The sequence below is a fragment of the Oratosquilla oratoria genome, chromosome 26, assembly GCF_046742065.1.
Source record: "Oratosquilla oratoria isolate Oo_2021 chromosome 26, ASM4674206v1, whole genome shotgun sequence".
In the NCBI taxonomy this organism is placed as follows: domain Eukaryota; kingdom Metazoa; phylum Arthropoda; class Malacostraca; order Stomatopoda; family Squillidae; genus Oratosquilla; species Oratosquilla oratoria.
Genome location: NC_134802.1, coordinates 55388665 through 55413473, shown reverse-complemented (window position 1 = coordinate 55413473; position 24809 = coordinate 55388665). Strand labels below are relative to the sequence as shown.

The 24809-nt window shown below is 39.9% G+C and overlaps 1 protein-coding gene across 2 annotated transcripts in view; it reads left to right on the top strand.

Moving 5' to 3' along the window:
* LOC143039610 (ferritin-like) overlaps positions 1-19650 on the top strand; it is a 52790-nt gene extending 33140 nt beyond the window's left edge. The window contains exons 1-4 of one of the 2 annotated variants that reach the window (XM_076209868.1): positions 5433-5719; positions 15408-15509; positions 18990-19112; positions 19358-19650. In XM_076209868.1, the coding sequence (XP_076065983.1) occupies positions 5618-5719; positions 15408-15509; positions 18990-19112; positions 19358-19543 (513 nt within the window). In that variant the 5' untranslated portion in view covers positions 5433-5617 and the 3' untranslated portion in view covers positions 19544-19650. Of the gene's footprint in view, positions 1-5432; positions 5720-15407; positions 15510-18989; positions 19113-19357 lie in introns of those variants that run through there. The other variant, XM_076209869.1, reaches the window with a different exon arrangement.
* The last annotated feature ends 5159 nt before the right edge of the window (positions 19651-24809 follow it).

The window sequence follows — 24809 nt, the reverse complement described above, 5'->3', positions numbered from 1 at the left end:
TCCCACTTGATGTTCTCCAGATCTTCCATTAAGATGTCCAGCCTGTGGTCTTCTGAAAGGGTCTTCATGTTATATGCGAAGATCACAGTTTTCTTCATGCTATTTAATGTACAAAACTTAGATATGTTTGGAGAGTGCTTAGTCATATTTGGTGGCACACTGTCTAAAACACACAAGGCAGTACGGTTGAACCTTTACGAAACGATGATCCAACAGGAACACCTGTTTTTGTTTTGGCTGTGCAAGTCATACTTGCTATGAAGATATTGCGTCAGTAATCTCACCTCCATGCCAACTGATTTCTGGTGAGATATTAATTGGCGCCACTAGTATATTCAGTGGAGTTGTGTAAATCTGTAGGGTGCCCAATGTTCCACGTCATTATGGCGGTACCCCATATATTTATGAAGAATTTCCTGTTCGCCATCAGGAACGTGCCAACATGCAGTGAGCCCTTTGTGTGTGCGAGCCTTTGTCTTATTCTTACAAAACCACTTCGATGTGTGTGACCCTGCAGAGATTTCAATTTCTATCGACATTACTCTTGTAGTCAGATAACCAAGCCTCCCGGATATATATATATATATATATATATATATATATATATATATATATATATATATATATATATATAATTGCCAATTAATGTCGTAACACATTTGTATAAATACACTAAAGACCTACTGTTGATTGGATTAAGAAAAGAAAGGGAATAACGATTTCCATATATTTCGATCACTGACTGGGATCCTCTTCAGCAGAATACTGAAGAGGATCACAGCCAGTGATCGAAATATATGGAAATAGTTATTTCCTTTCTTTTCTTAATTCAATCAACAGCGGGTCTTTAGCGTGTGTATATATATATATATATATATATATATATATATATATATATATATATATATATATAAACTGAAAGTAGGTAATTTGGACAGAAGCAGCAAAGTTACAAAAGAAAAATCCATCTGCTCTGCAGTGTCAATAAGACGCAATTCCCCAAATTACTGTCGCCACAACAATCGTCATTCTCTTCCCGCTGATTGGGCACCGACCACTGACCCTGTGTGCTCAGCTTATTATACCCGCATTCGCACCAAGGACAACAATAATCAGCACAAAAGACAAAAACAAACAAGGAAATTGCACGAGTAAATTGACATGTTGAAAAATCAGAGAAAAGAGGCTCCGTTCAGAAGAGGGGGTTCGAATGGACAATGTTGACACTGGTAATAACGATGTTGCAGTTGGTGGGTGGTAGTAGTAGTAGTTGTAGTAGTAGTAGTAGTGGTGCCCCTACTATCAAAACAGAAAAGCAAATGCGACTAATCTAGATCTCTGTTTATAAATACTCAAGAGTCCTAAAACTGAGAATGGAATATAAATCAAACTCCCCATGAACAACAACAGTAATGATAATAATGATAGTAATACTAATAATGATAATAACAATTTCATGGACTGGCAGGTATGGTTTCATTTTACCTCATGATCACAACTGCTACTGAATTATTAACCTTCGGATACTCATGAACGACACTTACGGCTGTCCTAGAGCACATAAAAAAAAAACTGTTTCGTGGTAGCAAAGCGCCATATAACGGTTTTTCTCAAAACGAATAACCATATGCGTACGTTCGTAAACAAAGAGAGGACACACAGATTTACTTGTACTGAACGTTCTCATAATCCATCATTTCATTATTCTAATAATTTGCCATATTGAAAGAGGTTACTGGCTACATCTGGGTAGCATTAATGTTTTCTACAGACTTACCAATCTTTTTCATGCACTGTTTTCTCAATACATCTCATTCTTCTCATTGAAAATGTGATAAGTGAAGCCTACACACACACACACACACACATATATATATATATATATATATATATATATATATATGAAGGAATTTTGAAAGTAATCTTACCCTCTTCAACCGGTTTCTGGTGAGCTATTTCATGGAATGCTATGAAAGAGGCCTTTGTTCAGTAGTGGACTCAGGACTGATTATATATATATATATATATATATATATATATATATATATATATATATATATAGTGTGTGTGTGTGTGTGTGGAATATACGTATGCACATCTTGTGAATGTACGAGTGTGTGTGGTTGGGGCCACACACACTCGTAAGTCAAATCACCCTCCAAACGGGCTCACACATAAAGCCCGTGGGAATATTTTTTCCCAAATTTTACAGAACAGAAAAAACAGTGTGTGTGGAGCTCAGTGTATTATGCTCAGGTGTTGTTGCTGCAGGCTAGCCTCGTCTACACTTCTGATATTGCAATTTATTTGATATCGTTCACAAAACGTGAATATTCTCATTTGACACCAGCATGCCCTAATAATGTATAGGCTAATAGTGCCGATAATAGAACCTACGTAGACATCTCGCCTTGAACTGGCAACTTCTGCGGTGTTTGACAAGCCAAGTAGTATAGGTCGCTTACAGCCTGTGTTTGTCCAAGGAAGACATTTGACTGAACTTAATACATTGCTGGGTGGTCAGGTATCTGCAGATTCGTAGAGTTCCTACAAGGCCTATTGGTTCGATCCCTGGCTCATACTCTGGGACAGTGAGTACTGTGAAATGTGGAAGAGTGTTCGGCCTCTTTCCAGTTAATTCCGGAGTGAGGCAGGTATATCTTCTTCCTGACGCTTGCCAACGCTTGCACGGCTTGAGCACAAGAGTTGCAAATCAGTGTCATTGCGAAACATTCCCTGATTACACTAAGATTTGTCATTACCGATGGTGATATATTTCTTGCGAAGTCTATGAAGATTCTGGATGCATCCCCCAAGACTCGATATGAACTGTCCAAAAGAATAATTAATAATAATAATAATTAAATACTTTTATTGTTGTTAAAATGTTAAATGAATATAGAGGCACCATAAGTGGCGTCCTGCTGCCTGAATAAAAATTATCATGTATAATTCTTGCTTTAAACCACGAATATGAAACCTGGAAACTGACAAAGGCGACGGAAACAAAGCCAGAGAGGATATGAAGATTAATGCTGATAATAACTACTAAATGCCCTCCTAACTGCAGTAATGACAGCTGCAAACAAGTTACAAAGATGCGACTTCCTGGAGGTTGAAAACAAAAATTCAAATATTAATAGTAATACATGTCAATCTGACACCAATATATATTTAGAACCGTACAGGTGTGAGTGGGGTTATACATGCTTTGATGTATATGCATGTGATATAATATGGAATATATAAATGAACAAGAAGGATGATCTAGGAGTACGGGTTGATGGAGGAGTATATACAGTATAACAGATTGGAGTCCGTGCTTTGAGATGGGGCCACTGAGGGGTGTTAGGTCGAATTGAGGCCTCCCTCGGTGAACATCAATCACCCTTCAAAGGGGCCTCAAATTGCGCATCTACAAAAGGGTTGCCACATAGCATTAATTAAAAGAACGAACATTGTATTAGCCTATCCATCACTGAAATAGTGCCAAGAAAATTAATTAAACATTTAGGTAAGGGGTGGGGCAAAGGGAAAGAGAAAGGTTGGTCTTGGTACAGAAGGTTAGAAGCTCCATGTCTCAGTTACTATATTTTTGTTCACCGCTCTATTGGTGAATCTACTCAAAGAATGGTGCCTACTGACCAATCTAGCTTCCACCAATCGACTTATTCATATGAGAAATACAAACTGACACGTGTAAGCTCGGAGACGCTTAACTTTGAGTCATAGACCAACGCCGTTGTCTTAGTTCGACATGTGAGAAAATTGAGGATCCGAAGTGGTCTCGCCACCTTTCCTCTCTCCCACTCCCTCCGTCCCCCGCGAAGAGTATTGAAATGGCGTTTATTATTTTATAGGTTCATAAAAATCAGGCAAATTAATTGCATTACAAGCGTAAACCATGGTATTATATATTCCTTGCGTGAATTAAACGGCACTTCTGTTTAATGTGAGAGTTAACGAACGGAATTATTCGAACAGAATTCAGATGACGCAACGGCTTTGTTTTACAAATGCGCAGTTAGGATACTTTACCTCGACCCCTCTCTGAGGATCGGAATACTCTGTGATTCTTGAATTACGTGGTGGGCTTGTAATTGACAGTCCTGGGTGAAATGATTTGTTTTAATCCGTTGAGTGACTTTACACACAATTCCTTGGTCAAGGGTCCTAGTCACAGTTTGTAGTAGTAAGGCCATACTTTTCCAAAGTTGAGTGAAGCTAAATAGATTATATATATATAATTTCGACAGAAATGGGATTCCATGAGCAGTTCCAACTTGATAAATGCACGTACAGTATATGCGTGTAGGTGGGTAGAGTGTATGGACTCTATCCCAGCCCGCCAAGCCATAACTGCAACGCAAATTCAAACTATCGGTATATCATCCATTTATTTAGGCATGGTCGATATTTTCTTTTAATAACTTCGATCTTGTTGATCTACATATTCCTCAATTTCTTATTTTTCTCCATGTTAATTATTGGCAACTAATTTTGAAAACGAAGTGACTAATTCTACAGTCAGAACTAGAAAGTATTTTAATATAGGTCTGATTAATCTAGGTTTAAATAAGGAGTAATCTTCACATATCAAATGCTTTCGATTGCAAATTTCCATTATCTCTTACCCCATCACATCTGATCTTAATTTCCGTGATTCCTTCAGGCTGGTATGCCTTACATGAAATTAATTTAATTAGAAAAGAAATGAAAAAAATATATTGGCGGAAATGGACACATTTACCCACAATTTTAAACGAGACTACATTTTCACGTCACCTGGTTAGTCTTATCTCGGACCCTTCGCCCATGTTCAGCTCCCTGTAGATACTATAACTGTTGGTAGACCGTAGATGTAATGTTGGAATCGTAATAACCAGAGTATCTAAGCTATGGAAGTAGATTCCAGCTTGTAAATTTTTTCTGTCATTCCACCTCATTTATAGATACATATCTTAACACTAGTTACACTATGACCTGAGATATCGATCAACAAGAAGACTGTTTCGAAGATGGCGCAGTAACGAACGATGTTGCATCAAATTTTAACACAGAGCACAGAATCTTAAATAGACTGGTGACACAAGATAATTTTGGAAAATTATTCCGATTTAATTTTGGTATGATCTTTATCTTCTAATTACGTGCCTCAGAGAATAGCAAAATTGTAAACCAGGCATTGTAACATTTTACGATGATAATGTATAGAAATAGTGTATATTTTTTTAAGAAAACAATTATTTGTTAATATCATGATCACGTAAAACTAAACAAACATTTAATTCTTATAAAAATCAATACATGTTAAATTTTGTTCAGAAACAATAAGGACACTTATTTGGAATTCTTTTCCTTAAATATAGTAGTATTTTAAAATGGTTTTAATAAAAAAAATCTTATATATTTCCATGTGCTCTGTAGTTTTAGGATTCGAACTCTTCATGAGGACTCGAGACGAAGGTCATGAGAGCCCGATGGTCCACCCTTGACGCAGTTGAATTCTTTCATTGTAAGCTACGGGTCACCAGTGTGTGGACGAGCACAAGCAGAGCAGCGTGTGAGCCGACGATCACTGTTTATATTCGTATTTCCTAATTATCTAGTCTTCACCATGGCCAGCCAAATACGTCAAAACTTCCATGAAGACTGCGAAGCAGCTATCAATAAGCAAATCAACATGGAATTGTTTGCAAGCTACGTTTACATGTCCATGGTAGGTATTGAGTTTTCATGGCCACCAGAGCAATAGGGATGACGAGAATGAAGTCCATTGGGTCTTTTGAACAGTGAGCCGTTAGAGTGTTGATTAATTTGTAAAATATTCAGGAAATTGTGGACTTTGTTCAGTATGTATTGATTTTTTTTTTTTTTTTTTTTTAGGTATTCGTGTTTAAATTCGTAATGTGCGTGCTAATTGTATATCCTGAAATATAAATAAAATATAGTACCCTGAAATACTCTTGAAATGAGATTGGAAATTTCGAAATGCTTATTCCATAGAGTAACTGAAGGAATTGAAAACAGTACTGTAGCCTAAAGTTTGCAGTTTGTTAAAAAAAAAAAAAATACTGTTCCATTTTTTCCTTGGCAGAAAATTTCCCCAGGCACGTATAATTACAATAGGATTTGTTCCAGTAATACTCGTGCATTTTTCACATTTGAAAATTTGTAAATTTGAAGATTTTTTTTTTGTATAGAATGGTTAGGTTAGGAGGTATTGATGATGCAAGTTTCATGTTATATACCTGCACTTGTGTATTCCTGGAATTTTACTGTACAATTTTGGAATTTAGCCATCGTAGAGTTAATTATTCACTAAATGGGTGTTTTTTTTTCTGCATTATGCTGAAAGTAGATATGTTAAGAACTCAAAGGATTGAATAGGTATTGCCAAATATTCGATAAGTTTCTCAAAGTTGCTTTCTTATAGGGTTGATAGTTTGAACATTTCCATGCAGAATAAGGGTCATGGCATTTCTAAATTTGAGACTTTAATTAACGAGTTATAGCAAAAAATGTCCAATTAGGTGAGGCAGCCATACTCTGAATTTTTTCAGCCAGTACAGCAGTGACCAGTGTTCCGAGCATGTGCAAATGCAATGTCGCCACTTAAGTTACGGTTGTATTTATAGCTGATCATAAGTGAATACAGTATTGTATCAATTGTGCTGCATTTGCTATTATCAGCTATTAACCTAACCAAACTCCTATTAAGTTAATGTAACCTAACTAAACCTAGCCTAACCTACCATACTGCTTACAATATTGTTATTGTTCATAGGTTTGAACTGCATTTTCTAACTTCAAACAAAATAAACTCTTTAATTTCACCTGGAGCAGTTTCACGGCTTCAGCAGTTTTGAATTCCTAACGGGTGGGTGGAGCTGTGGAAGTGGAACTCTATTCGATCATGCGCAGGAGTGTGCCATACAACTTGTCGTCCATGAAAATTTGGAGTAAGGCTGCCATTCCTCAAATTAGTTCAAAAAATTCGTATGGAAATTAAAAGTATTGTTTAAGAATTGCACAAACAAGTTTTCCCTTTACTTTTTTTTTTCAATGTTATTTTATTTATTATTTATTTATTTTTATTTTATTTTTTTCTGCTTCTTTCCATGGAAAAAGACTGCTGAAATTTGATACTTGTCCCCATTACTTGGTGTGGTCCCTTAGATATGTGATTCAACTCAACAGGATATTTGATTATATATACACGTTCAACAGTTATGGTAAAAGTTCATGCAGACACCCCTTTTGTTCAATTTGCTTGCATGACTCATGGCCATAAGTGGCGTGACTACATTACATACTTCTATACTTTGTAATGAATGAAATGATCAGGAAGTGAAATAGATGTGCAGCTACATGAGGGTTCCAACTGAAATCTAAATTAAATTCATATGTTGCGCCATGAAATGCTCCAGTTATCAGAGGTGATTATCTTGTTTACAGTGACCACATTAAAAAACATTGCATCAAAAGTTTGTGATGCCTGCTGCTCAGCATATTTGCTATGGATGTAAATTCTGTTAAAGCAATGAAATTAGGAAGTGTACGCAGTTACTGGTGCAAAATTTAATTGTGGGAATGTTTGATAGCTAGAATTGCAGATGGTAATGGATGCAAAGATCCCATGCCCGTGGAGCCCTTGATCCACTTGAATATCCATCAGATCACTTTGCACTCTGCATCTTTCTAGAGATTGTAAATTAAGTTTCCTAGGCCTCTCCTCATAAGGTAAATTTCTGTAATTAGCCGGTTTCACTTTATATATATATTCTGGTCACTGGCATTCATCTGCATAGGGACATCTCTCACAAGATTGAATGTGTTGCTAAGCCTTCAATTTCATTCAGTATTTGAAGGTCAGGTCCTGGTGATTTCTGTATCTTCCCTATCTGTTTTCTTTTCCTCTTTTTCAGACTTTGCCCTTTCTTTCCATTCCTTTTCCAGATCATGTGAAGAATTGTCACCCCCAGTCTTCAACAGTGACAATTCTTTGTGGGCTATCCCAGGGTTGCATCTTCATCTGGTCCATCCAGGGTTTATGATTCTTCGGTTGTACAAGTTGATAACAATAAGCATAACCCTCATTCAACCTAACCTAACATAATCTTTATTCCATTATTGATATTTGGCATACTGGGGTGATGATTCTTCATGGGGTGACAATTCTTCATGTGGGCATTCTGGGGTGACAATTCTTCATGTGGGGGTTCTGGGGTGACAATTCTTCATGTGGGCGTTCTGGGGTGACAATTCTTCATGTGGGCATTCTGGGGTGACAGTTCTTTGTGTTGGCATTCTGGGGTGACGGTTCGTGTTTGCATTCTGGGGTGACAGTTCTTCATGTTGGCATTCTGGGGTTACATTTCTTCGTGTTGGCATTCTGGGGTGACAGTTCTTTGTGTAGGAGTTCTGGGGTGACAGTTCTTTGTGTAGGAGTTCTGGGGTGACAGTTCTTTGTGTAGGCATTCTGGGGTGACAGTTCTTTGTGTAGGCATTCTGGGGTGACAGTTCTTTGTGTAGGTGGTCTGGGGTGACAGTTCTTTGTGTAGGCGTTCAGGGGTGACAGTTCTTTGTGTAGGCATTCTGGGGTGACAGTTCTTTGTGTAGGCATTCTGGGGGACAGTTCTTTGTGTAGGCATTCTGGGGGACAGTTCTTTGTGTAGGCATTCTGGGGGACAGTTCTTTGTGTATGCGTTCCGGTGTGACAGTTCTTCGTGTGGGCATTCTGGGGTGACAGTTCTTCGTGTGGGCATTCTGGGGTGACAATTCTTCGTGTGGGTTTCTGGGCTGAGTTCTTTGTTTGGGCGTTCTGGGGTGACAATTCTTTGGTTGTATAAGTTGATAACAATAAGCATAACCCTCGTTCAGCCTAACGTAATATTTATTCCAATGTTGATGTTCGGTGTACTGGGGTGACTGTTCTTCTTGTGGGATCTCATGGGTGACAATTCATGTGGGCCATCCTGGGTTAACCAAATCTTTGTTTGTATAAGTTGATAATGATAAGCATAACTCTCGTTCAACCTAACTTAATGCGATCTTTATTCCACTGTTGATTTTCGGCATACTGGGGTGACAATTCTTCAGGTGGGATCTTATGGGGTGACAATTCTTTGTGGGCGTTCTGGGGGTAACAATTCTTCATGTGACCCCCTTTTTCTTTCTCACTTTTGGGAAGTTTGTCTTGGTGGGGACCCATTTGGCTACTGCTTGTAGAATGGCTTGGTTGATGTTGCCATCTCTTGAACTGTCCTTAATGTCTCATCCCAGTCAATATTAAGGTCTCTTTCATGGCTGTATAGTTCCCTTTGTAGTTGTGTAGTATTTGATGTTGCTGACACACGAGTTGATCGTCCAGAAATGTGTTCCTACATGATCACTGGGTCCTGAAGGATCCAGTGCTTCTAGGTGTTTGATCATCTGTTCATTAGTAAACACTAAGTCATCTTGTGTAGGTGTGTCCCTCTGTACTTGGTGGGTTGAGTAAAGTGCATATACAAGTAGGTGTCCAGAATGCATTCCACAAAATTTGGGCTGTCTTTTGAAGAAAGGATTGGTGAAGGGTTGAATTTGTTACACTACAGGGAATTGATAAAACTTAAATAATGTGCATTCTATTGTGATGGTTTAAGGAGTGGGGTAAGAGTCCTCTCTTATTAGGCAATACAACTAGTAAAGGTTAGGTGGGTGTATTTTTACTTGTTTACTTTCATCTACTATGCATGCAGCATAGATGGACCTCCTCTGCTGTTGGATCATGATTCCATTTTCCACAGGGATAGCCTGGCATTGATGGCTAGTCTGATATTGTTTACAGCCCAGTTGGTACTTCTGATCTGAAGATGTATCAGATGTCATGTTGTGGGAGACTGTATCGAACAGATGAGATCTGGTTTAGGTGAAACTGGTGGGCAGTACCCCTTGCCCCTGCAAATACTCTCTTGGTGAAGCATAATCTTAGTCTTTGGTGGTGGTGCAGGGGTCAACATAGGTACCAGGTTTTCAAGGGGCTTCCTAACATAGACGTACATGTCTATTGCATCACTCACTCAGTTGTTTGATTTTAACCAGGTTCTAATTGAATCGGGGAAGTAGAAAATAAGGGGCTTCCTTACATAGACATATGTCTATTACGTCACTCACTTAGTGGTTTAATTTTAACCAGGTTTTAATTGAATTGGGGGAAGGAGAAAATAAAATGAACATTTAACATTTACAAAAATTTGTTATTGAGAACCTTAATTATGTATGGTTATAAAATCAAATATAAGAATCGGAACAATATCAACTAGGGAGTAAATGAGAAACAGACTTGATTAACATTTCACCACTTTTCATCTAATATCAATTAACACTCGCTTTAAATTATTTTTTAATAAAACACTTTAGTTTGTAATGAAGATAAGTAGTTCACCTAGATAGTTGTGGTGATTGTGAAATAACTTTCATAGTCTTGTCAGGATGTGGAGAGCCAGTAGATAATATCCAGTTAGGGATGTTGTCAAAGGTTGGCTGACAACCAACATCAGGAGAGTCAGTAGATTCTATCCAGTTAGGGATGTTGTTAAAAGTTGGCCAGGAGCCAAAATCAGGAGAGATGGTTGACTATTCAGTTGGGACATTGTTTAAAGTTGGCTAGGAGCCAACATCAGGTCAACTCTATTCTTCATCTCCACCTCTTTTTACTTCAGTAACTACACATACCCTTCAGAGTTGTTTATGTGGGCATACCTTAACCTACGTCGTTAATTGGTTCCACGGGTTACGAATTGTCAAGGTGACACAAGTCTAAATAATTGAACTATAAACCACAAATAAGCACTCCCATTGTGGGCAGAGCTGGTGGGAGCCTCTTTCATGTTCAGACGCACCGTGACTCGCGTGTCAAAAGAGCAAGCCTTATACAAGGCACAGGTATAGTTTTCTCTTCTAAGGAATTTTACATTGCGCAGTTAGCAATGGTGCAGAAATAGTTATCAATGCACAGAATACAGTGAACAGGCAGACTTGACCACAACTCGACCTATGTCGTTAATTGGTTCCACAGGTTATGACTTGTCAAGGTGACACAAGTCAAAATAACTGTACTATAAACCACAAATAAGCACTCCCCATTGTGGGCAGAGCTGGTGGGAGCCTTCATGTTCAGACACACCGTGACTCGCGTGTCAAAAGAGCAAGCCTTATACAAGGCACAGGTATAGTTTTCTCTTCTAAGGAATTTTACATTGTGCAGTTAGCAATGGTGCAGAAATAGTTATCAATGCACAGAATACAGTGAACAGGCAGACTTGACCACAACTTGACCTATGTCGTTAATTGGTTCCACAGGTTATGACTTGTCAAGGTGACACAAGTCAAAATAACTACTATAAACCACAAATAAGCACTCCCCATTGTGGGCAGAGCTGGTGGGAGCCTTCATGTTCAGACGCACCGTGACTCGCGTGTCCAAAGAGCAAGCCTTATACAAGGCACAGGTATAGTTTTCTCTTCTAAGGAATTTTACATTGCGCAGTTAGCAATGGTGCAGAAATAGTTATCAATGCACAGAATACAATGAACAGGCAGACACGACCACAACTCGATTGGCATGCACGTCCAAATCCCGACTTGGTGCAAAATATTACCTAGACATTTCAAAAGTTTAACATATTTAATATAAATCAGCTGAAAGACTCATATCGCACATACCAACAATACTCGGTTGCACAAAGCCACAATGTACAACTACACCACTCCCCTTCACAGATTACTGGTACTCCATCTGCCAAAAAGTTTATCAACAGTTAGAAATAATAGCAAGGGTCTGTTGAGGATATTTACAACCTAAATTAATTGTTAAGGTCTGTATAGTGTTCAAACGGATGAACACGCAAATCCTGGTTAAAATCTGTGAACCACTTCAGTACGACTCAAATTCTCATATGCATTGGCTGCCATGTGTACGATTCATCATAATACAGTACTGCCTCTCATTAACGGACTCAAAGGGGGGTAGCGGTGTCCGTTGATGTGAATAATCCGTTGATTTGTAGTGGTTTTTGGGTGGCATAGTGATTGCACAGCACTAAACAATAGCACCAAAAACGCCGCAAACACAGCTAATTAACGTCCGTTAACCCCTTGAGTACCGGATGTGTGTTTTGTGACACCTGCGTGTCATGGCTGAGTGCACCCGCCAGGAACTGAGCGTGCTCCCCGTGACACGCATGTGTCACAGTTATAACCTGTGTGTATTGAGGGCTCTCAAGGCCTCGGTTTCTGGGTTATTTCTACCCAAGTGGTGGCAAGTGTCTGTTTACAAACATAAGGCTCCAGCCATTCGTGGGACGTTTTGAAACCTTTGTTTACGTAAGGTTGACGGGTCGGTAACGAAGGGGTTAATGAGAGGTAGTACTGTACTCGCATTATAAAATTCACTGCTGTATTACTTGTTCTTTTACCGAGTTATCAAAACCGTTCACAAAATCTGAAGGCAACGCATGTACAGCTACAAAAAAGTGTATAATCAAGAGTCCTCCATCCTTGTACCACGTGATGCCTATGTACGTTCATCGTACCGAAGTGGTTGTTTTTTTTCTTAACAGGTAGGGAAGTATAGAATGAGCTCAGTGTCTGTGTGGTGGTTGTGCTAGAGCATTTGATCTGTAACCAAGCCATGGGAAAGTAAGAGCGAGTTATTTTGAAGGAGTTTGCCATTTAGAGAAATAAATCGCTGTTCATTGTATGAAACGAGATAGATTAACTGCATCTTACAATTTTTTTTCCATGAAAGGGGAAGTGGAAGATGTTGACAAGTGCATGTAACCTGTCACTTCTGGGGGAGTAAATTCAGCAGCACCAGACCTAAAGGTCCTGGTAAGATTGTAATTGTTATGGAAAGGCATGCAGGGCATTTGTGTTCCACCTATGCCAGTGACTTAATTTTCATTATATATGCAGTTGCATAATTTTTTATATAACATTTTGGTTTGCCCCCCCTTCCCTGTTGCAGTATTTTTTGGGGGGATTGATAATGAAGTTTTATTAATACCAGTTGTTTCTTATCCACCAACATTTAAGAAGCTTTGAGAATTTGAGTTTTGTGTTGAAATGGTGTGCTAGTGTCCTCCAAATGGAAGTATTTAATAGTAAGGAAAACCATTAAATTGTTTTAAAAACTTTTTTTGATTTGCTGTTGGATGTCTTCAGTAAGTTTTTGTTTATTTTTTCCTCTCCCTTCTAATGGTCATGTTTGTTTCATAGTGTATCAAAGGGAACTTTCAAGTTGGCAGAAGAGGTGCATTTATTCCTTTGATATGCCAAAAGCAAAAGTTCTTATTTACAGATTGGGAGGAAAAATTAAACGAAAGGCCTGTAGATCAGATGTGGGAAATATTTCAAAATACGCTCACTAAGATGATTCAAACTTACATTCCTTTTAAGGACAGATGTCCCCCAAATCAGGCTCGCCCAAAGTGGCTCGACAATGAAACTGAAAAAAGTATTGCTAAAAAGAGACAGGCTTATAAGAAATATAAGTGCTCGGGTGCATCTAATGACTGAAAGTTATGTATCAATACAGAGAGATTTAAAAAAGACAATAAGAAAAAGAAAACGACAATACGAAATGAACATCGCTGAGAAATCCAAAGAGAATCCCAAAGAATTCTATAGTTACATTAGAGATAAAAAGGTTGTTAGGAATCACATTGGTCCACTATTATCTGCTGACGGTCAACTTGAATATTCAAATGAAGGAATGTGTAATCTCTTAAACAATTATTTTAGCTCGGTATTCATAAACGAAACACCTCAAAGTGAATTCCAAACTGAAACCTGTGAAAAGTCTGGGGTAAACTTACTCACTACGGTAAATATAACAAAAGAAACAATTAAAAGGTGTATAGACAAACTCAAAGTTAATAAAACACCAGGGCCTGACGGTTGGCATCCAAGAATCTTAAAGGAAATGAAAAATGAGATTGTTGTTCCATTAGAAATTATTTTCAAGAAATCCATCATATCCGGAGATGTCCCAAGAAAATGGAAGCTAGCTAACGTTACTCCCATATTCAAAAAAGGTGACAAAAAGAAACCAAATAACTATAGGCCTATTAGTTTGACTTCGATCGTAGGAAAAATAATGGAAACTATCATCAGAGATGCTATCGAATATCATTTAGAAAGTAACCGTTTGATAAATGATAGCCAACATGGTTTCAGACGGAAACGTTCTTGCGTGACTAACTTACTCGAATTCTACAACACAGTTGTCTCGAATTATGACAAAAGAAACAATATAGATTTAATATATCTAGACTTTGCAAAAGCTTTTGATACCGTCCCACACGAAAGACTACTTACTAAATTAGCGTTGCATGGAATAAGTGGTAGCCTATTAGGTTGGACTAGTAATTGGTTGAAAGGTCGAAAACAGAGAGTTGTTTTAAATGGAAAAACTTCTGGATGGAAAAGTGTTGCAAGTGGAGTTCCTCAGGGTTCCGTTCTTGGGCCACTTCTATTCATAGTATATATAAATGATATAGACCATGGACTAAAATCTACTGTTTCCAAATTTGCTGATGATACAAAACTGTGTGGAGTGGCAAATGATCACTCAAACCAATTAAAGACATTGACAGACTGGAAAAAGTACAACGGCGAGCCACAAAACTGATTCCAAATATCAAAAATAAATCATACGAAAATCGACTTAAGCACATGAATCTGTTTTCCCTAAAAAAGCGTAGACTCAGAGGTGACTTGATACAGGTCTTTAAGATTTTAAAGGGAATTGACAACATCAAAAGTGACCAAATTTTCTCATTGAATGAGAATCAGACAAGAAACAATGGTCTCAAACTGTCCGGAAATAGATTCAATTTGGAAGTAGGTAGAAACAACTTTGCCAACCGTGTAGTTAATGAATGGAATAAACTTCCTGCACAGGTAGTGCAATGTAGTTCAGTTCGAAGCTTTAAGAATCATTTAGATAAATACCTAAGTAAGATGCTGTAATTATTATAATTTGTTATATTATTTGTTTTTGTTTTGTTATAATTTGTCTGTCTGATTTTCATTTATTATTAGTTATATGTCAATTTATTATCATTTACTATTTACCTGTTTGTTTGTTATTCAACTATACCAATGCATTTATTTATGTATTTTAATTGTTATTTACATTGTTATAGTTTTAATTTATGATTTTTTTTTTTTTTTTTTTTTTTTTTGCATCCGACCTAGATATGGATCAAAAGGTCTCCTGTCGGCATGCTTTGCCTTTGTAATCCTTTGTAATCCTTTGACTTAATTGTTGCATTCACCTTCATGAAATTGTCTGTGCTTCCAGGATGTAACTACCTATACAAGGTAGGCAATCTTAAAAATGTTTTGTTTCATTGCAGGGCTATTACTTTGAACGTGATGATGTTGCATTGCCAGGACTTGCAAAATTCTGCAAAGAATCCAGCTTGGAGGAGCGTGACCATGCTTCGAAGTTTATGGAGGTTAGTCATCCACAGGTTTGGCATGTAGAGATAACTGGCATGCAAATTTTTTCAGTCTTGCAACAAATTCTCACATAAAATAGGAGGCCCAGCTCAGGCAGAAATAACAAGTTTCCAAAAGGAGCATCTTTATTTTTGTATTATTGTTACCCCACCCCACTGAGGAAGTGAGAGGAGCAAGAATTCAGATTTAGAAGATTTAAATGGAGAAGTACTCAATCTTTTGGGTCCTGATGGGAACTCACCTGAGTGCTTGAAAAATGTAAGGGTCAGCTGGTGGTTAACCTCTTCACTACGGGGCACATCGCACGTCTGGCAGCATTAGCTGCCTGACGTGTGATGTTGCGTCATAATAATCGCATTATAAAAAATAGTCACTGCTCAATCATTTGTTCTTTCACCCTTGTATTTTGATAACCATAGAAAACTGATGAAGCCAGTTTAAAGAATGAAAATTATGTAGATACGACTACAATAAATATAATCAAGATGGCGATGTTGGCAACATCGAGTACCCACTTGCTCCTCGTGCCGCCTGCGTAGGCGTCACCGTATGGAAGTGGTTAAGATTCAATCTTGCAATAGGCTTGTTAAAAGAAGGCATAGTGCTGATTGATTGGAAAAGGGGTAAATACAGTCCCATTTCATAAAGCTGTAAGGAGATGGTGTTTAATTATAGGTCAGTATAGTGAAATTGTGAAGATTGTGAAAGATCGGTCAACCATATATCTTGAAGATGAAGATTCTGACAATTTGGTATTATACCTGGAAGGTCGTGTGTCAAACCTGCATGTACTCGAGAGCGGCTGATGTGCTGCAAAAAGAAGGGTGGGTGGACTGCATGTTCCTCGACCTAGAGAAAGCTTTTAACCACTTCATTACGGGACTTAAATCTCGCGGGCAGCAGCCAATGCCAGCCGTACGACGTGTCGTAATAATACTCGCATCATAAAATAGTCACTGCTTATATCTATCATTCTCTCTTTCACCCGCGAATTTTGAAAACTACAGAGAATGGGATTCAGGGCGCATTTGGGAGAATGTAAAAACACAGGGGCGACTACAATAAATATAATCAAGATGCCGATATGGCAGCGTCGCGAATCCACTTGCTCCTCATGACGCCTACATGTGCGGCACTGTATGGAAGGGGTTAATAAAGTAGCTCACAGTAGACGTGTGGATATTGGAGCAGGTTCGAGGACTGGGAGGCAAACTACTTGTATGGATGAGTTTTTTAAGGAAGATGTAGGAGGACAGTAGTACAGGATAAAGTGTCGGTGTGCTCCGCCTTTGTAATCCTTTGTAGGATAGAAAGCAGTAACAAGTGGAGTTCCACAAGGTCCAGTGCTTGCACCAATAAAGTTTCCTGTCAATGACATGACTGGAGGTATAACTGGCTATGCCAGCGTGTTTGAAGATGATGCAAACATTGTGGAAAGGGTGGAAAATGAGGACTGCAAAATGATCTAGACTCTTTTATGTAGCCAAGAATTAAGATTGAATTTCAATACTAAGTAATGCACTGGAAATGGGCAATAGTGACAAAACACCAAGCAAATAAATTGAATGCTTATAAAACTCAACCAGTCACTTGACATGTATCAGCAGGGTTGTGGGAGAAACATCAGACTGCTGCAGAAGATTAAAGTTTTTCACAATATGGATGAAGAGATGATTAATAAACTTAAACCCTGATATGTCCAAGACTGGAATACGTGTCTGTGGTATGATCCCCACACAGAGTGAAGGAAATGAGCAAGATTGTGAGAATACAAAAGGCAGCAACCAAATTGGTCCCCAGGCTCTGATAAACCATATTAGGAAAGACTGGGTCTTCCAAATTTGAATTATCAAAGAAAGAGGTGAAAAGATTAGTTTGCTGGTCACTAAAGGGTATAGATTACATTGAGAGAGATCTTGAATTAAGGATGGGAGTGCCTTAAGGGGTCATAGGAACAAATTAAGAGATCACATGTCCAAAGGATGTGAAGAAAGCTTAGGTGATATAGCACAAGCTTGAGCAATACAGAATTTAAATCAAAGTATACAGACGCTCCTCAACTTGCGTTGTAGTTACATTCCGAACTGCCGAATGTAACGTGAAAATGAACGTAAGTTGTTACTGTATGTTCCAGTAATGTATGACCGTTCATACTGTACTATACATCCATGAATTCTATTACCGTATCTTATAAAATACCCTTAAATCGTTAATTATAAACATAACATTGTAAAATGATAAAATTAATTTCAAATAAATTAAATTCAAGCAACATAAAGTGAGATGGTGGAGGAGGAGGCAAGGCACGTTCAGTCTGTCGTTTGTGCCATGTAAACAATGGACACAGCATCATGCATAAGTATCGTTTGAATGTCTCGTACTACGGAGAGCACGCTAAACTAAAAAAAAAATTTTTTAGTCGTTCAAATGTCAAATCGAAAAAACGTAAAACGAATGAACGTAAGTGGAGGAGCATCTGTAATTGTAAATCAAGGATATAAAGTTAGAGCTGTACATGAATTTGAGGCTAGGTATGATAGATTGGAGAGTAGGATACTGGTCCCAATGAATGTTGCTCTCCTGTATACTACTATATGAATACCAAGTATGTACACGCACAGTGGCGCAGTCGGTAGAGTGCCAGACTGTCAGTATGGCGGTACCTGGGTCAAATCCTGCCCAGGGCTGAAATTATTTCAGTATCACTGCGCTTCGAGTTGTTACTCCAACTCTCATGGGGGGGGGTGCGTGTAAGGTCATAACATTACCCATAGATTCCGGAAGGGAAATAGCTGTCGATCACGAGTCCAGCACGTGATCCAAAGACCAAGGTGAATCGCTGACAGTTGTAAGGATAGGGTAAGGGCAGTGGTTGCCCTTTGTCCTCTTCCACCCTCCTTGCCCTGTTGTCATCTCACCCCCCAAGCCCTCTGCCATGGGCAAGAAGAGAGGGAGATGGGGATGAAGTGTTCTCACTGTGAATTCATGGCAGAGAAAGAGAGGGGAGTGGGAGTGTTGGGTCTGTCCATTGTTCTTGCGCTTCCCCCTGTCCCCCTTCAGCAACCCTCCTGCAATAGGGAAGTGGTTTGAGAGGGAGAATGCTCATCCACTCTGCCATTCATATCAACACCTTCCTTTGAACTTCCTCCCTTGGGCAAGGGTCGGGTGAAAGCAAGGTGGAGTTGGTTCTCTTCCTCTGAACCACTTCCCCATCCTCTCGGAAATGATTGCTGGTTCACTTCCACCATCCCTTGTTGCTACCCTCAGATTTCAGATGTACTGCCTACAGTTACCAAAAACCAGAGTTGTGCAACCTTCATGTTGAAAACCGATCTCCATGGAAAAGATTGTCCAATATCCTACTTCCCTTAACACCACACTGCCCCAAAATTGGTTCTATTTATTGCCAAACACATGCTAATACTTTTTCAGTGTAGGTGAACAAATAAGTAATCTTTCCATTTTTCTTTTCATAGTACCAAAACAAGAGAGGTGGGCGCATTGTGTTGCAGGCCATTTCAGCTCCCACCTTGCAGGAGTGGGGAACTGCTGTTGATGCCCTTCAGGCTGCACTAGACCTTGAGAAGCAGGTGAATCAGGTAAGCAGTATAAATTTTTAGTTTAAACCCTCGACACTTAAAGCATACTAAGTGCTTAATCTAATTTAATTATAGATTTTAATTTCGTTGTAATAGTAACCCTTTAGTATAGGCCCTTGGATCCTCCCAATCTGGGAAGAATTGTATTGAAGCATAAGGGAGCTGTTGTTCCTAGTGTGCAATAAGTGAAAATTGTTTAGAAATAGTTGGATGCAGGCGTGAAACTATCTTCGGTAACTTTGCAGAGCCTTTTGGACATCCACCGTATGGCAGGAACCAAGGAGGATTCACACTTTTGCAAATTTTTGGAGGACAACTTCATCGAAGAACAAGTAGAAGCCATCAAGAAACTTGGCGACATGATCACTCGTCTCAAGCGTGCTGGACCTACTGGCCTAGGAGAGTACCTCTTTGATAAGAACTTGGCTTAAATCCCTCCACCCTACTAGTAGTCTGTACTTACCACTTCATGTAAATGTTTTGTTTTTTTGATTGGAACTTAGTGAATCTTGGAAGTGAACTAAAGGTGTCTATACTCTGTTGGTGTATTTTTTACCCTACCCAATCTTGAAATTTTAACCTGTACACGAGGAACTACATACATGTACCAAGGCTTCTTCCTCCTTACAAGGGGGGTAGCCAAAAAGAAAAAGGCATAAAATCATTCCCACCCATTCCATCCCTGAATACACTCCACACCCCTCCACCCTCCCTCTTATCTGAGCACCTGAATGACGGGTCATCCCTGCACCTTGTCCACTGCCCTGGGTCAGAAGCAGTGTCGCAAGACACAGCACATCCACAGCAAGGCCGCTTCATTAAATCGGCGACCCACCATTGCATAATATGAGAGGACGGGGAGAAATCCCTTCGGGCTGCGTCAAATTTTGCTCACTACCTCATCCCCCCACCCATTCCACCTCGTGCAATCACAACATCATCCATATACAACCATTCTCCATTCACCCCTGTCTTCTGTCCTCTCCTGTCCTTCCTCAACTGACATTCCCCTCTTCCCGAAAGCCCCCTTCACCCCATCCATCCACCTCATCCTAGGACGTCCTCTCATGTTCACTCCCTCCACATCTGCCTTCCACACCTCTTTTACTAGTCTTTCTTCACATTCTTTCCATGTGTCCAAACCATCCTAATATTCTTTCATCAACCCTATCTCCCAGCTCCTTTTCCACCCCTGTTCTCCTCCTCACCTCCTAAACAGAGGGAAACGAATGGGAATAGAAAGAGTGGGTGTAAGGGACTTGGATGGATACTTCATTTATAAGGGGGATGAGAGCTTTTGTATATAGATAGGTTCCCCAACAATGGAGACTGGCAATGGTATCTGGAGCCTGTAATGGTCGGTGGTAGCCTGCACAACTGAGCAGGTATCCTGAACGTAAACCCATCCTACCCCCTTCCTTCCTTCAACCTTGCATGGTTGTGGGGCCATCAGAGTGTGGTGATGTAAACCTATGGACAAGGTTGGCACTTCCCCAGTGTCAACTGCTTCATTCTCCCCTCAGAATTAGTCATCATCATCATATACCAAGGCTTTTTCCCCCTTACAAGGGGGATAGCCAAAAAGAAAAAGGCATAAAATCATTCCCACCCATTCCATCCCTGAATACACTCCACACCCCTCCACCCTCCCTCTTATCTTAGCACCTCCTGAATGACGGGTCATCCCTGCACCTTGTCCACTGCCCTGAGTCAGAAGCAGTGTCGCAAGACACAGCACATCCACAGCAAGGCCGCTTCATTAAATCGGCGACACCCCCTCTCCGTCCCCCCAAAAAACTAATTTCCCTCCCACCATCACTCACTGAAGCCTAAGCTCTGCTTAGCACAATTGTTTATCTCCCACAATCCTAACCCTCGGATTCCATTTTCTCCAAGACTTCATGCATTCTTTGCCTCTGCCCTAAGTAAGATACCAGATACTGGTTCAGCATACTCCACACACTAAGCCTTGAGACTGGAAAATAATTCCACACATGGAATCTGATGTTTAATGTGTAATAATTTTGTTCCACTTGCTGCTGCATCATTATATACATTAATGGAGTGTATATCTAGGGCATTTACCCCCTTAAAAGGGAGTCAAATTAATGGAGTACAAGTGCATATTTCTATTTCCTACTGTTTTAGGCGTGTATACCAAAGGCTTTCACCACACAGGAATTAGCAGTCAAAAGGCACATACCCAGTCCCACCCATTTTGCTCCAATTTCACTCCCATCCATCCTTTCCTCATCTTATCTTTTGATGTATGATGGGTCATTCCTGTAATCTGACAATTGCCCTGGGTCAGAAATGATGCAACAAGACGGTACATCCACAGCAATGCAGAAAAAACATGGAGAAATCCCTTTGGGTTGTTAAAATATTGTTCACACATAACCACTCCGTAGTCCCTCCCCCACCAACCCCAGCCCCTACCAAATTCATCATAGTATCACCTATACACAGCCATTCTCCACTCGCCCCCATCTCCCACCTCCCTTGCTCAAAGCATCTTTTACCCCATCAATCCATCCATCTATCTCATCTTTGGTCTTCCCCTCAAGTTCCCTCCACCCACCTGCCTTTCACGTGTCTTATTAATCTATCTTCACTTGTTCTTTCCATGTGCCCATACTATCTCGATACTTTCATCAGACCTATCTGCCATCTTTTCCACTCCTGTTCTCACCTTGTTTTTCACTAACCTTGTAAACCCTACCATACCTCTTGGATATTTAATCTCAAACATGTTTAAACTTTTCCTATCCGCTTTCCTTAAATTCCAATCAACACTACAGTGCAGTTGGTACAATCTCCCCTTCATGTCTGCATCCATTCCCAACTGCCTATTTCTCGTGACTTAATCCCACAAGACCTATACGTGTTTCCCTCTGTCTATAATTTACTTCCACACCTCACTTTCCTGCCACATGCAATTTCAAATACCTTTAAATTCTACTTCCTCTAGCCTTCCCTTAGACATGTCTCCAACTTGTTGCCACATTTACCTTTGATTTTCTCGTATAATGCATCTTCCCAAAGTGTCACTAACTTGGTGTCAAGCAAACAATGGTCTCGCCTCTCAATTTTCTTCATCTCCAGTTCCCTGCCCAATATCTTTGCATTTACCTCCTGGGCCATCCCATCCATGTATATATTGAACAGCCATGGCAACATGACAAATCCCTGATGCAGCCCCACATTTGCCTCAAACCACTTTCTCCATTTCCATATATGTGCACAACCTCCCACAGTGCCTTTCTGTCTACCCTGTCATAAGCCTTTTCCATAAAACCTCTTGCTAAAGCTTTCGTATCTACCTTATCACAAATCTGATCCACACAACCCCTACCTTTCCTGAACATACTGTTCCTCACCTAATCCTCAATTGAAACCCTCCCATAAGCCTTCTCAACTACTCGACAAACTATATACCAAGGGGCTTTTCTCTCTTACAGGGAGGTAGCAAAGTCAAATGGAAAGTACCCATTCCCATCCATTTCACTCTCATCCATCACCCTATCCTCCCCCTCAGCTCCTGATGGATGATGGGTCATCCCTGTATGCCATCCACTGCCCTGGGTCAAAAGTAATGCAACAAGACACAGCAAGGCTGCTTCACTTAATCAGCGACCCCACTCCCCTCTTTGTCCCCTTGTGCAGAAAAAGATGGGAAGACATCCCTTCAAGATGTATAAAAAATTTCACCCACAACCAGTCCCTACCACCACCCCCTCCCTTCCTTGCTTCAGTTTTATCTATACACCCCTATTTTCTGCCCTCTCCCTTCATAGCTCAACAGCACCTTTCACCCCATCCATCCATCTTTTACTAATCTTCACTCAACATTTCCATGTGTCCAAACCATCCCAATACTTTCATTAGCTATATCTGCCTATCCGGCTGTACTTACTATTCTATCCTCAAACTGATTCCTCTAAAACTACTATTGCACTTGTCCCATTTTCCTTTGTAAAGTGGAACTGTACAAACCCTCCAGTCCTCTGGCACTCTTCCCTCCCTTTGGCATATATTAACAATCTCAATATAACTGTACCTCCCTTCTAATAAATAATAGTACCTTAACCAATGTTTGTATTCATGGTGCAAGGAGTTTCAAATGAGTATTTAAGTGTTCAGATCCACAAGACTTTGTGCCAAAGGTTAAACATGCAGTTCCTCATTGCAAACCCAATGAAAGCAATTTGGTACACTGATGCCTACATAGACATAATGAGGCTTGAGTGAGTACACAAGGATGCCAGCGTCAGTGTCTTGATTATATCATTTTTTTGTAGTTGTACACGAGTTAGCCCTGGATTTTGAACTGGCTTGATCACATTGGGTTTATTATTACTTGGAGTAAAAGAACAAATAATACAGCAGTTACTTTATATTTTAGTGTGAGTAGTGTGATGCATCATACATATGGCAACCTATGCTGCATGCAAGAATTTGACTTGTACTTAAGTGGTAAATAAAATGGCAATAAGCGCTTCTCATCCCCAGCATTGAAGGCTGGATAGTGCAACAGTCACGATATTACAGCATGATTAATAAACTATGGTTTGATGACAAATGCTCTAATCACAGGGAACAAATTACACTATGAGCAAGTTTTATGGCCACAGAATGGGATATGGCAAGCATTCTTTGGCATGTGTATTTCAAGTATCTAAATTGTTTGAACTACTACTGTCCAGCAGGTTTCTGTCCATTGCTTAGCTATGCATGCATGTATGTATGTGTGTATATACATATTATGAATGTGTGTGTGTGTGTATGTATATATACATACATATACCAAGGCTTTTTCCCCCTTACAAGGGGGGAAGCCAAAAAGAAAAAGGCACAAAATCATTCCCACCCATATCCCTGAATACACTCCACACCCCTCCACCCTCCCTCTTATCTTAGCACCTCCTGAATGACGGGTCATCCCTGCACCTTGTCCACTGCCCTGGGTCAGAAGCAGTGTTGCAAGACACAGCACATCCACAGCAAGGCCGCTTCATTAAATCGGCGACCCCCCCCCCCCCTCTCCGTCCCCCCATTGCATAAAATGAGAGGACGGGGAGAAATCCCTTCGGGCTGCGTCAAATTTTGCTCACACATACTACCTCACCCCTCATGTAATCACATCATCATCCATATACAACCATTCTCCATTCACCCCTGTCTTCTGTCATCTCCCGTCCTTCCTCAACAGACATTCCCCTCTTCCCCAAAGCCCCCTGTATATATACATGTGTATATATATATAATATGATGTATATATATATATATATGGAAGCTCGCTGGCTGAGCGGATTAGGGCATCATTATTTGCGGCAAAGGTCGAGGAGATGGTGGTTCGAATCCTGCCAACGGTGAAGTTGAACCAAGGGCATGGTTCATTAAATTCCACACTACAAAGCCCTCTGTAAGGGGCATTGTCCTAGCCTCCCGATAGTGGGGGAGTATATGTTGGCTTTGAGTGAAACTAAGCTGAAAGGGAAGGGCGATTGTAAGTTTGGGAGGTTATCAGGAGTGAAGAGAGGGCAAGGGAGGGAAGGGGTGGCTATACTAGTAAGTGAAGAAATAGGTAAACGTGTAGTGGAGTGGAGGGAGGTTTCCTCAAGGATAATGTGGATGAAGGTGAAACTGGGAAAGGAGATGTGGGTTTTTGTAAGTGCATATGGGCCTGGCAGTGAG